The sequence below is a fragment of the Martes martes genome (assembly GCF_963455335.1).
Source record: "Martes martes genome assembly, chromosome: 11".
In the NCBI taxonomy this organism is placed as follows: Eukaryota; Metazoa; Chordata; class Mammalia; order Carnivora; family Mustelidae; genus Martes; species Martes martes.
This window is the reverse complement of record NC_137899.1, coordinates 92,739,226-92,753,441: the sequence shown is the minus strand read 5'-3', so window position 1 is coordinate 92,753,441 and position 14,216 is coordinate 92,739,226. Positions and strand designations below refer to the sequence as shown.

General features: G+C 38.6%; 1 protein-coding gene across 1 annotated transcript in view; it reads right to left on the bottom strand.

The window, feature by feature from the left end:
• Nucleotides 1–14,216, bottom strand: part of AKR1D1 (aldo-keto reductase family 1 member D1) — a 43,236-nt gene that overhangs the window by 22,078 nt on the left and 6,942 nt on the right. Inside the window, exons 2-3 of the mRNA XM_080818568.1 lie at nucleotides 8,710–8,877; nucleotides 5,195–5,311 (exon numbers count right to left, since the gene is read on the bottom strand). Of these exons, the coding sequence (XP_080674694.1) occupies nucleotides 5,195–5,311; nucleotides 8,710–8,877 (285 nt within the window). The remainder of the gene's footprint in view (nucleotides 1–5,194; nucleotides 5,312–8,709; nucleotides 8,878–14,216) is intronic.

Genomic DNA, 14,216 nt, shown 5'->3' with positions numbered 1-14,216 from the left:
TACTCCGATAAGAAACCAAAGATCATCATGAAGGGTGAGAGGAAGTTCTTCAGCTAAGAAAAGTGTAGCTAATGAGTGGAATGCTCCCTACATATAAGGGAAAACTCAGCCCATTACTTCTTAGTTCTGACGAATCTGCCCAATGATTCTCTTCTTTTCCTTTCTGGGCCCTCCAGGAGTTTAGCATCTGTTTTCTACTTCACAAAGTATCTCAGTATCAAACTAGTTTTTGGGTAATCCTTTTCCAACTAAGACTGACCATTGATTTTCAGATTTTTCCTTTTTCACTTATCTAAAAATGGGACCCTTCTCTTATGGGCTTGGAAACAGGATAGAGAGAAATAAAAGATGATTTCTAGGTTTCTTGGTTGGCTGGTGGTGATCATTCCCTGAGTTTAAGCTAGCCATCAAGAGTTTTGGTTTGGATATTTTGAGACTGAAATGGCAATTAGACATTCACTGGGTATTTGAGGAGGCAATTAAACAGAGAAATCTGAGAGAGGCTGAGAGAGAAGTCTTGACTGTAGACAAATTTGGAAGTCCTCAGCATATAAAGTGGTGTTCAATCCATTTGACTGATCACCTTTAGAGAAGGTGTGGCCCAGTAAGGCAATATTAAGAATAGAGTACTGGCATAATGACATTTGGAGGTTGACAGGGAAGAATCTGTCAAAGCATTCTGGACGGTGATATCATAGAACCATGAACTGAAAATGTTTAAAGAAAAAGGTAGTAGTCACCTGTATTGAAAGAGATCAGATAATATGGGGACAAAGTGTCTTTTAGAATTGGATGGCAGGATGGAAGTCTGTAGACCTTGAAATTTTTTGTTGAAAATCAAGCAACTGGACAAAATCAATTATACTCTTAAAATTTTAAAAAAAATTTTCCTTCTGTCATCTCACCTGAATGAAACTTCCCCCCTGGTGATAACATTTTCTCCATTATACTCTTTAGTGAAAATAATTTCTCAATTCCTCTGTCTCACTGAGAACAGGAAAAGGGCTCATTTCTTCTCAATGTCCCATAATCATCCATGTTAATTACCCTTTCTATCTCTGATTATTAAGCTCTTTGAACTTCTCAACACTTATGACCCACATTTTTCATTCCAGTCTTTCTCCATATTTCTTGCCTTTTGCATTTCCTAGTTTTACTTCTGTTCTGAAATGGCTTTCTTTATGCCTCTGTTATGAACTCTGTTAAATAATTTTTACTTCTCCAGATTTTAATTAAGTCTTTATGAAGACTGCACCCATGTTAAATATTTCTATGATGCCTCCCTTCATCTGTGTCTACTTTACCAATCCATTCATTCTGATAAACCCATTGTTTTTGTCCTCTATGCCTGCTCCTTACTGTAAGATATTGCTAGAAGAATAATCAGCCCTATAAAAACCCATGCTATTGACTCTTATTCCTGCTCAGCAGTAACTTCTTTCTTTTAAAAATGTCTTATCGTGGGGTACCTGTGTGGCTGAATTCCTCAAATGTCAGACTCTTGGTTTCAGCTCAGGTCATGATCACAGGGTCCTGGGATTGAGCCCCTTGTCCAGCTCTACATGGAGTCTGCTTAAGATTCTCTCTCCTCTTCCCTCTGCTCCCCCTCCACAACTCATGCTCTCTCTCTCAAATAAATCTTCAAAAAAATCCTTAAAAATGTCTTATTGTGATTTTTTTTATTTTGTTGTTCTAAAATTGTATCTGCTTGTTAACTTGACATTTAAAAAATATTAAAGTGCAAAAATATTTTAGCAAGAAAGGTTTCTTGTTAAAAATATAAGATTCAAAAAGCATGTGATATTTTGGCTACAAAGATTGATTTCTCCATTATAGGAATTATAGGTTCATGTGAGAAGTAATGTCATTTATACCGTGTAATTTCTTTTCTTCTTTTTTTTAAAAGATTTTATTTATTTATTCGACAGAGACAGAGATCACAAGTAGGCAGAGAGGCAGACAGAGAGAGAGGAGGAAGCAGGCTCCCTGCTGAGCAGAGAGCCCGATGTGGGGCTCGATCCCAGGACCCTGGGATCATGACCTGAGCCGAAGGCAGAGGCTTTAACCCACTGAGCCACCCAGGTGCCCCTATACCGCGTAATTTCTTACTGTTAAAAGTTTTACTGTCTCTCTGTATCCTTGAGCCTTGATCCCATCTAAGAATAGGAGTGGAAATTCTCTGTTTACCTTTCCCAAAAAGATTTTACAAATCATTGGTCAGCCACAGAGAATTAAATTTAATTTTCTCACTCTTACATATAGGCTCTTTCCAAATCTTAAAGACTTAGCTTAGAAATCTACCATTTGAACATGAGTGAAGTTAGCTGTGTGAGGATGAGGGCTAAAGTTACAACTCCCAAGAACCTGAAATTAAAAAAAATCACTATAGTCCACAGAGTATTAAGGTTGCTAGGTTTGGGAAGACAAGGCAGAAGGCAGTGTCATGTAGGAGAACAAGTATGGGGTTGGCATCAGGGAACCCACCATCTGGTCCCATTCTAATGAACTTTAAACTTGAGTGAGTTACTTCCTTGTCTGGGGCCTCAACTTTCTCTTCTGTGAAATTTGGTTATTGGGCTATTTTATTAATAACGTTCCCTTCCGTGTAAACATTTCAGAATATCATCTTTCATTTATTATCTATAAAATGTTAGACATTGTGCCAGCAATGTCACATATATAATTTAATGACTCCTCACACTTGTCAAGGTAGTTGCTATTGTCTCCATTTTACTGATAAAGAAATTGAAGTTCAGAAAGAACAAAAAAAAAAAAAAGAAAGAAAGAAAGATCAAAGTGACTATTGCTAATAAATAATAAAGCTGAAATTCATTCCCCCTTCTGCATGACTCCAAAGCCCATACAGACTTTTTCCACTGCCTGGTGTTTAGGTGATGTGATCAGGTAATAATCTGACCAAGTCATCTGGCTTGTATATGACATAGCTGGGATTCAAACTAGGCAGCCTGCCTCTGCAACCCATGCTCCTTACCACTATGTTAAGTGGCCTCTAATTAACTACAGTAGATACCTGCTATTTTGTTTTCTATCATACCTACTCTGTCCCCTCTGGAGGAACTCTTTCCATGTTGTTTGGGTGGGCTGACCCGGCTCTTATTCTTGGTCATAGATGTCAGTCAGTCACTCATTTGGCCCTTAGCAAGGATTAGTCAGTAATAGGAACACAACCAAATGAAGGCTAGCCGGTATTTCTCCATGAGGTTTACTGTGTGGTCTCTCTTTCTCTGAATTCTCACATTGTGCTGACAATGTAGGTTTGGTATGTCAATGGTCATTTTGCCATCATATAGAGAAAGGTTTTTGAGAATGAAGCCAACCAAAACAGAGATGAAGGGCTGGATACATAGTTTGAACTTCCGGATCCAGCTGTGCCTGAATTAGGTACCCCTTGGAATTCTTAGCTCCTTTTTTAGCTAACACCAATTTGAGTTGGATTTCTGCCATTTATAACAAGTTCTGACTAATACAAAGATGCTGAGCTATGGCAAGTAGTGGGCCAAAAATGGGAAATTGGTTAGGTCAACATGGGTTTGTAGACCATGAGAAGTATCCCATCTCCAGCTGCTGGTAATCCCTGCCCTGTAATAGCATAGAATCTGTTAAATTGTTGCTTTGTTCTGTCCTGAGACGCAGACAGATGGGCCTACTAAGACTGGAGCTTTAGGGGACTTAGGAAACCACTGGGTGTTAGAATTTGTTGGCCATTTCTGCAGTCTTCAGGTAGGTCTTGAAGAAAGATCTGTTTGTTGCTACTGGGCTTGTAAAATGAGAGGTAAGTTGTTATTTTTCTAAAATGTGTACTTTGTACTTCTGGATGTCGTCCAAGATGACAGAGGTTCAGATCTGAGCCTTCGAGAGATAGAGAAGTTAGTGACAGCCAAAGCAGGAAGGTAGGAATCCTAGAGGGAAGTAATGGACTTTTGGAGAATTCTGATTGTGTCTGAAGACAAGATCTCTGGCCACAGATGTCCTACTGGACAAAGGTGCACCCAATGAGATACAGACCGGGTGCAAGGAACACATTAGTTGTGCCTGTTTTATATTATTTCACGTCAGATGGAGGTCGGTAAGCTGAAGATGGGGCAGATGAGTAGAATAAAGAAGTTCTTGATTAAGAGACAGAAACCTTAGGCCACAAGTTAGATATAGGAAATGTGACCCTATTTAGATTTCTAGTTTTAATTACTCATTCATGGACCGGACTGGATGTGAATTTACTGAAAGCATATTACATTTTAAGGGATATTTCTTTGTCCATGAAATCTGAACTTAACTATGAAAGCCTATGATTACCAGGGTCATCATGAAGTCCCCAAACCTATATGTACATGAAGTAGGATGCAAAAGGGCAATGTTTCCCGAAGTCCGTGTTGGATGTGACCACAGAGGACAGCCGAGAAGGAAAGTATTTCCAGAGAATAAAACAGGGGCAGCCAGGTTGGCTACATAAAGGAATTCTGGCCACTGTACTGGCAGAGTCTTTGTTCTTCCTGACTAGCAGCAGGATCTGATTTACCCTGTGGACAAGTGGCCAATTTTGTTTTTCAGTCTCTCCTGCCCTCAATGAAATTTTAAGGCAGTGACAGCTCTTTAGCAGGGCATATACAGGTGTGTTGTGGGTGGTTAAATTAACAAGCCCATAGACTGAGAAAGTTCAAAGAAGGAGTGAATTTGAACTAGAAGAATAGATATCACATGTATAATCTGTCCTTGGATCTGGCTCCAAAAACCTGACTATTCTTTGAGCTATGTCCTTTTGGAGGGAGTGGGAGGTGAGCAAGTTTTCAGTTGTATATATTATCTTGCATTATGTTCTGCAGGGACATTTTCATGACTGTGTGAACAAGAAGAAGGGTGTGTCTGAATGCTAGCTAGCTAAAATATAGAGGGCAGTCAGGAGACTACATGTTGGTTTGACAGTTGTAAAGGGCAGATATATTAGCAAGTGCATTGGATTATGAATCAAGAAACTAGGGTTCCAGGACTGAGTCTGTTACACATAATCTTTGTAGGCATTTGTTGGGGTTGGTCAGTACTATCTGATTTATAGTAACAGAACACCCTAACACTCTATGGTGATAAGTAATAAACTGGCTTCATAGCATCACAGGCACAGCTGCTGGCTAATTGTTGCCAAGGAGCAGAGACCTAACCTTTAGGCATCTGCACTTACCTTGAAAGCCATGGGTATTTCAATGATGTAAAGATCCACGTAATCTAGCTGGAGGGTATTAAGTGTCTTCTCTAGAGTTGGGCGGACCATCTCTGGGTCATGCCTTGTAGCCCACAGCTGAAAGAATAAAAAGATGATAGTTAACTAACATCTACAGTTTTTTTTAAACAACCATGCAGCCCTTTATTCTTAACAAAGCACTCCTATACATTATTCACTCATTTCATTTTACAAAAATATCTTTATGCTGCAGTGTCATCTGGGTATAGGATGAATTCATACAACTCTTGACACCTGGAATATACTTTACCCAAACACAGTACCAGAGACTTGAAGATCCACCTGAAGCACAGAGTACCTAGTTCAGGGACAAAGTCTTGCCCTGCTCTCTGCTAACTTCTGAATTGACCTTCAATACTTTTGCTTTTCCTCATTGTGTAGCTAGGGAACATGGATCTCACTAGAGGGTTGGGCTTAGCGCTTTATTTTCATGACACTGTGATAAAAGATGTGCTTTAGTGGAACAAGAAATATGGTTGTGTGAGTGACTTCACCAGATCCTTCACCTTGGGACAGGTGGTGCAGAAGCTGGTGAAACTTTAAGTTATTGCAAATGTTTAGATATCCTTTTTCTGCTCCTTTGTTCTCATTTGGTCCTACTCACACCCCAGGGAAATTCTGCCAGTTCATACTATGAAATTACTGGCTCTCTGGCTAAACTAATAATATCACCAAAATAGTGGTGTGGAGGACCCAGCCTGGGCCTCTCCAATAAAGGTCAATAATTTCACAGCTATCCACAGATGAAAATGGGGAGGGGGCGCCTGCGTGGCTCAGTGGGTTAAGCCGCTGCCTTCGGCTCGGGTCATGATCTCAGGGTCCTGGGATCGAGTCCCGCATTGGTCTCTCTGCTCAGCGGGGAGCCTGCTTCCCTCTTTCCCTCTCTCTCTGCCTGCCTCTCTGTCTACTGTGATCTCTCTCTGTCAAATAAATAAATTAAAAAAAAATGGGGAGATGTTGATCAAACCATACAAACTTTCAATGACAAGACAAACAAATTTTAGGGATCCAATATAAATAAATAACTAAATAAATATTATTAATTTAATTTTATATAATAAATATAATTATTTTATATAATATGTATTTTATATGATTGAATTAATTATATTAAACACTTTCTAATTTATATATGAGATATATAAATATAAAATAAAATCTAATATAAAGCATAGTGATTATAGTTAACACTACTATATTATATATTTGAAAGGTGCTAAGAGAATAGATCTTAAGAGTCCTCACCTCAAAAACGAAATGGTAATTATGTGATATGATGGAGGTGTTAGCTAACACAATGGTGGTAATCATTTTGCGAAATACAGAAGTGTATCAGATCAACATGGTATACCCCTTAAGTTTACAAAATGTTATATGTCAATTATACCTCAATGAAGCTGGAAAAAATAAAAGAAACTTAGCTTAACAAAAGAAAGAAAGAAATAAAGAAAAAAAAGGAAATTACTCAGTCTCTAAAATATTAGATAATGAAGGATTAAGGCTTATATTGTCAAACTGGAGGATATATCCCTTCAGGGTCTATAAAGCATAGGGCACTGAGGGAGCCTCAGAACCTTGGGATAATTTATATGTTTTCTTGGAGCATCAAATTTGTTCAAAGTGTTTTTTGGGGGAAAAAATTAAATTTCTGTACCCTTTTTGTCACAAGTAAGGGCAAGCAAAATTGGTAAAATTTAATTTTTTTCTTGCCTTAAATGCATAAAGAAGCAAAAACAATGTAGAAGGAGTAGTGGAAAAATGTGTTTTTGTCATTACTGTGGGCCCATTTGGTGTGTTATTGCTGCCATCCCATATATACACGTTATTTTTATTCAACAAACAGATATAGTCCTAGCTCAGTGCCAGGTACTATGTTGAAGTGCTTTGTAAATGTTAACTCATAGCAACTTTATGAAATAGATGACATAATTTGGCTCAATTTTTCCAATATGATAGATATTGCAACAACATTAACTGTTTACCAGGGGAGATAAGAAAAGTTTTTTGGTTTATTTTTCTCAGTGGTAACTTAAAAACCTAATCTTTACACTGAAACAAAATGAAACAAATAAGAATATATCATGGGGGGGATGTAAAAGTCTAAAAAAATTTTTGAGTAAGACATAAATCTTCAAAACTGTTCCTCGCTTTGGGCAGGCTGCTTTGGTCTAAGTTCTCAGGATCTGAGTTCAAGAAATTTTTCACCAGAAACATTTGGGAGCACCAGGTTAATCTTTGGTATTTACTCTAAGGAGAGACTGTAATAATAAAATCTTAAGGAATCAAAATTGTAAAGCTATGATAAAGTAAAAAGCTTCAGGCTGATATTTTGGGACAGAGGCTATATGTGGCCCCTTGGAATGATAATCTGTAAGCGGCTGGAGACTTGGGGCACCACAAACTCCTCGGGAGCTTGGCAAGGAGCCTGAGTAGGGAGCTAGGAGGAGGGGGTGTCTGGGGAGTGGATGAAGTCAGAAGCAGTATCTTGTTCTCTTTTAGAACACTCAGGAGAATTGTATTACATGTTCTCCAAAGTTGTACAGCTTAATTTCTGCAAAGCTGCCTGGAAATATGCAACCTGTATTTCTTGATGCTTTATCTTTCTGATTGCTCTTCAGTGGATAGTGATTTCTAACACTGGAAATTTCAAATGCTCAAAAGTAATGATATAAAGGAAATGTCATATATCCACACAATAGAGTATTATTTGACCATAAAAAAAGAAATGAAATTCTCATACATGCTCTAACATGAATGAACCTAGAAGATGTTACACTAAGTGAAAGAAGCTAGATGCAAAAGGCCACGTATCATATGTCTGATTTGTATGAGTTGTCCAAAATAGGAAAACTATAAAGACAGAAAGCAGATCAGTAGTTGCCAGTGACTGGAGAGGGTGAAAGAAAAATGGGGAGTGACTACTGGTGGGTATGAGGCTCTTTTTTGGAGTGATGAAAACATTCTGGAATTGGGTAGTAGTGATGGTTATGCAACTTTGTGAGTACATGAAAAGCCACTGATTAAACTGGTGAACTTTATGGTATGTGAATTGTAGCTCAATAAAACAAACAAACAAACAAAAACAAAAAAACAGTGATCTATGGACAAATAGGCATAGAAAAAAAAAAAAGAAGGCTGCCCTTTTAAAGAAAGCTTTGGCAAATGCTTATGTAATATGAACCACCACCACCCCCTCTGCCTCTACTCCCCAGTTCTTCTGCTTTGTAGATCTGGCTCTTCCCATATTGTCTTAAATCAATGCCCATGTATGAAGAAGGAGTTTTGCCCTAACCTTCAACAAGCTAATTAATCAGTCCCTGAATTCTAGGCACAAATGAGGAATTTGGGAGTTGAGAACTCACTATTTTTGGTGAGCCCAACATTCTTTAACAGAGAAAAGTGATACAAGACCCATTATTAATATAAGGAATTAGAGGGTGAAGGAAAGATCTTACCTTTCCACAGTAGAAAATATCCTCTCTCTGCACCTTTCCTTCTTTTATCTTCTCCCTGATGGCCTCCCCCACTTCGTGCTCATTCTGGTAGATGTAGGCCCCGTCGATGTGCCGGTACCCTACGTCGATGGCAGTCTTCACTGACTTCGCACAGGTCCCCTTAGGGGTCTGAAAAGGCAAGGTGGGGAAGAAGAGAAAAGGACCTTTCCTTTAATCATTCTTCATCAGAATGCTCTGCACATAGACATTGTTTTACAACAAAAGACAAATTCCCAATTACATGTTGTGATTGGAAGATGGTGTCTGGAGGTTGAGGACACTGACCTCACAGAGAGTTTCCTTCCCACCTTCAGTGGTGGACTCCTTCCATACCAAGTCTGCCCTAGCTTTGAGGCCTCAGAAATGTAACTTGATCAGTTTTACCACTGACAAGAGATTTCATGACATCTATGTTATAGGAAGGCACAAGTTCATTGAAGAAAGCTCCATTATAAATCAAAGTTTTGGATAAACAGAGATACATCCACAGGATGGAATATCATTCAGTAGTAAAAAGAAATGAAGTACTGCTATAGCCACGTGGGTGACTATAAGGAAAATTATACTAAGTGAAAGAAGCCAGATGAAAAATAAAAACATTATGATTCCATTTATATAAAATGCCAGAAAATGGAAACTAATGTGTAGTGCAGATGCAGATCAATGATTACCTGGTGGGGGGCAGGGGGTACAGCCATGGGTGGCAGGGAAGGATTATAAAAGAACACAAGGAAACTTTTACAGTGATGGATATGTTCACCATCTTGATTATAGTGATGGCTTCATGGGTGTACATATGAGTCAAACTCATCAAAATGAATACTTTAAATAAGTACAGTTTATTGTATATCAATTATTCCTCAATTAACTGAGAAAGAAGAGTGTTGGGGGGCATGTTAGATTTTCAAGATATATTTTTATTAAATTTGGTAGCCAAATGTTTGTTCATTTTATTAACCTGCATGAAACATAAGAATATACTCTCTCCCAGATGTTGATAGAACCAAAAAACCTGACAAACTCTTGACACTGGAAGTGTAAGTTATCCATGTTTCAGATTGCATATAAATCACTGGTCTTTAGTTATGATGACATTTTAAATAAACATGAGTGTGTCTCATTTTAGTTACATTTTTTTCTTAAGGAAAGATGGAAGCCTTGGTGGATATTTCCATCAAGACAAGCATCTAGTCTTGCCGAATAAAATGTTTAAATCATCTTTTAGGTTGTGTGAAGGAAGAGAGGGTTAATCTTATTTGCAGATTTTAATTGATCTCTTATTCAGATGGTGATCATTCTGATCTTGTTCACAAATGTTGAGAACTACTTGTGCTTGCTTCTGTATCTTCAGTGTTCTAACCAAATGCTTGACAAATCTCAACAGACCTGTGAATTCTGGCCCACAGAAGTCGATTTATTGAGATTGAGTGAGACAAGAAATCTCTTACATTTCTAGTGACTTTACAGTCCTGGGCTGGAAATAAAAAGCACTGGATGCATAAATTATATTTTCTTTCCCTACTTCAGCTGAAAGTCATCACTATTAGGAAAATAAGAGGATATGAAAAATGAACAAATTGGCTACACAGATGGTATTAGAAAATAAGATTCATAGTCACAAATACCAAACAGCTAGGAAAAGAGACACACATTCCAGGAATATCAGAAATACCTCTTCAGTTTGTTTTTTTTTTCCTCTTCAGTTTTTTTAATTGACAGCATGATTAATAGAGCTTGAATAGAAATTGAGGCCAAAAAGCTCTGCAAAACGCTCTGTAAAATGAGATGTTAAGGACGATAGCAAGTGTGACAACAAAAGTATACTGGAAGAGGAGGCTTGGGGTAGAATCCAGAAATTTAAGGGAAAACATAAAAATATACTTCCATTATCAGCATATACATAGTATTAATAAAAAGAATAAAACTTCATGCGGAATGGTAAATACAATCTCAGAAATAGCACTGAAATTTTTGTGGCTGGAATTGGTAAATGTAAGAATAGAACATGAAGAGATTTAATACAAGGGGAAAACCCCAAAACCATGCATATTAAAATATATGCTTATATTTTCAAAGATCAACCCAAGACAAGAGGCATAGGGCGGAACATTTAGGATAAAGAAGATGAGAAAGACAAAGATTAAGTTGGGAGCATGGTATTAACTTAGCCTGAAGTAACATACGAATGATACTTTATTTCCTAAAGACATGGAACAGATGCAAGTTATAGTAGTGAGAGTCTTCCATTATTCGGCTACCATGAAAGAGCCTTTTCTAAAAGCTGAATATCTGGTACAGTCTTTGCTTGCTAAAAATATTTTCCTTCAGATGGCAGAAGCAGCAATGAGGTGAATTACTATTTTGGACTTAATTCTAATCGATATGGAGGAAGTAGTTGGAAATATGGATGTGAGAAAAATGCTTCTTTATAATTCGTAAATGTAGCATAAGAGAACTGTATGTGCATTCTGATAGATTCTTTAAGAAAATTCACTTTAAGGAAAACTCAGAAAGATCAAATAGAATATCATATTCGGAGACTTAAATAAATGATATGATAGTAGAATCTTACATGCAAAATTTTGACCCACCATTAAGGATGGTATCTGTGAAATAAAGAATTCTGTTTCCTAAAATGGTCAACAGCACCCTTCCTCCACTTAAAAAAGGGGAGAGTCCTATAAGGATGCGCTGCCATCTTCCAGGCTGTAATGCATACCCTAGTCAACATCCATTAGACGGTGTTGTGTCCCCAGTAAGTAAACACAAGTCTGAAAACACAGTAGAAGTGGTTCAGCTTAGCATTACTCCCTTTGACTCACTTAGAAAATGAATACTTCTCACCCGTGAATTTAAGGCTCTGTGGATCCTAGTTCCTAGTCTTAGTTCCCAGGGGGAACCCAGGCTCCTTATTTCAGGAGTTCAGTATTTGCGGAAAGGTGTCGCCATACTGGCAGGCAGAGGTAAGTAACTATATCCCAGGAAGAGATACGCCTCCTTCACTGTTACATGATAAGCCAGGGAGGAAAACACTGGGCACTTAGGCCATCCAATGATATACCCCTTCCCACTTTTGAAAGTCAATGGATAAGAGCAGCAGCCATGATCTGAGAAGGAGAAGTGGACCAGGGACTCAGACAACTTGAGAGATGAAGATGTAGGTTGTGATATTTCATAAGCCTCCTAGATCAAAAGAGATGTTGGTTATGGAGGAGAGAAATCTAGAATGGGTAGTCCAGGAGGGAGATACGTTCCAAACTGAAGGCATTGTTAGTCACAGGAGCTACTTCATCCTGCTAACCTACCTCTTTAAAAACTTTTCCAGGAGACAGACCAAACAAAATTCTGGAAGAGCTTTTCCCAGGGGTGAACTCAGCATACAAAGCCAGTAGGTTCAGTTGGCACCAGGGGTAAAATGTAGTGGCTGTCGCGGTGTACCACAGGATAGAGGCACTCATTTGCTCAGCTGCCAGCCGGGTTGGCTGCTGGTTACTCACATCTGATCCCCTCTATGAATGATATTGGGCACAACAGCCAGGCTCTCTCACCTCAACTTAGCCCAGCTCTATAGCACCCTTCCAGAGCTCCCTGTGGGACTAATGAGCAAATGGATCACAGTGCAATTCTTTACACTAAACAGACCTACTTTTCTTACTCCCCTGCAGGTCTGATTCCTGAGACTGCTCCCCACTAAGCCTCCTGCATGCAAGTCTTCTTAGAGGCTGTTCTCCAGAGTAGCCAACCCAAGACACCAGGGTAAAGAAGGATTTCTTTTTTTTTAAAGATTTTATTTATTTATTTGACAGACAGAGATCACAAGTAGGCAGAGAAGCAGGCAGAGAGAGAGGAAGGGAAGCAGGCTCCCTGCTGAGCAGAGAGACCGATGTGGGGCTCGATCCCAGGACCCTGGGACCATGACCTGAGCCGAAGGCAGTGGCTTCAACCCACTGAGCCACCCAGGCGCCCCAAAGAAGGATTTCTTAAGCTACAGAGAGTATTAATGATACATTAAGAGTGATAAACGTGACCACATTGAAGCCAAGAAACTCCTTTGTCAACACATCATTAAAAGTGTAAAAAAACAAATAGGAAGAGGTATTTTCACGGAGGTATAACTGACAAAGGACTGATACCAGATCTTTTACAAATCCACAATCAATAAGAAAAGAGAAGTCCAATAAGGAAAAATGCACAGAAGGCAGACTTTGCAAAAGATACCAAAATGTTTAATAAAAATATGAAAAACATGGGGGCGCCTGGGTGGCTCAGTGGGTTAAAGCCTCTGCCTTCGGCTCAGGTCATGATCTCAGGGTCCTGGAATGGAGCCGCGCATCGGGCTCTCTGCTCGGCGGCGAGCCTGCTTCCCTCTCTCTCTCTGCCTCTCTGCCTACTTGTGATCTCTGTCAAATAAATAAATAAAATCTTTAAAAAAAAAAAAAGAAAAATTGGCCAGTTTCATCTAGAGTAAAGGAGATGAAAATTAAACCACAATAAGAGATCATTCCACGCTTGCTAGAACTGCATAAATTAAAATGACACCAAATGTTGGTGAGGATGTGGAGCAGGGGTACTCTCATACAATTTTGGAAGGAGTGTAAATTATATGAATAGCTTGGAAATTATTTATATTGACATCATCTCCTAAAATTGAAGATACTGTACTCAATGGGATAGCAGTCCCACTCCTAGGTGTACATCTTAGTGAAACTCATGCATGTGTACAATAAGACCTGTGTAGGAATCTGCAGGAATAGAGTCTGCAAAGCCCTAAACTGGCAGCAATTCAAATGCCCAGCAACAGTAAAACGGATGCCAACATATTTTTATAATTAAGCAATTACAGAGCAATAACAATGGTCAAAGACCATGATTTTTAAAAGATTTTATTTATTTATTTGGGAAAGAAAGAGAGAGTGAAAGAGCATGAGAGGAGAGAAGATCAGAGAGAGAAGCAGACTCCCCACGGAGCTGGGAGCCCGATGTAGGACTTGATCCCAGAACTCCAGTATCATGACCTGAACCGAAAGCAGTGGCTTAACCAACTGAGCCACCCAGGTGCCCAAAGACCACGATTAATAACATGGGTGAATTTTACATTATATTTAGAAAAAGAAGCAGAAAAAAAGTACGTCCAGTGTTTCTATTTATATAAAGTTCAAAAATTGTATAGAAATGTTATAGTTGTATAACTGTTAGAAAAAAGCAAGAAAATCATCACCATGAAAATTAGAAGAGCAATCATGTCATGAGGGAGAAAGGCTTTCGGGTTGAAAAAGACACACCCAGAGTTTCTGGGGTTTGGTATACTCTAATTTTAGATCTTACAGCAAAGAAATATTAGCTATCTAAGTATTTGTCCCTCCTTAAGTCCATTGTCTTTCAAAATGTTAACTGTTAAAAAAAGAAAAGGAGGTAGATCAAAAATAAAAGGTAAGTGACTCAGTAAGTTTCAAAGCTTTAGATTTGAA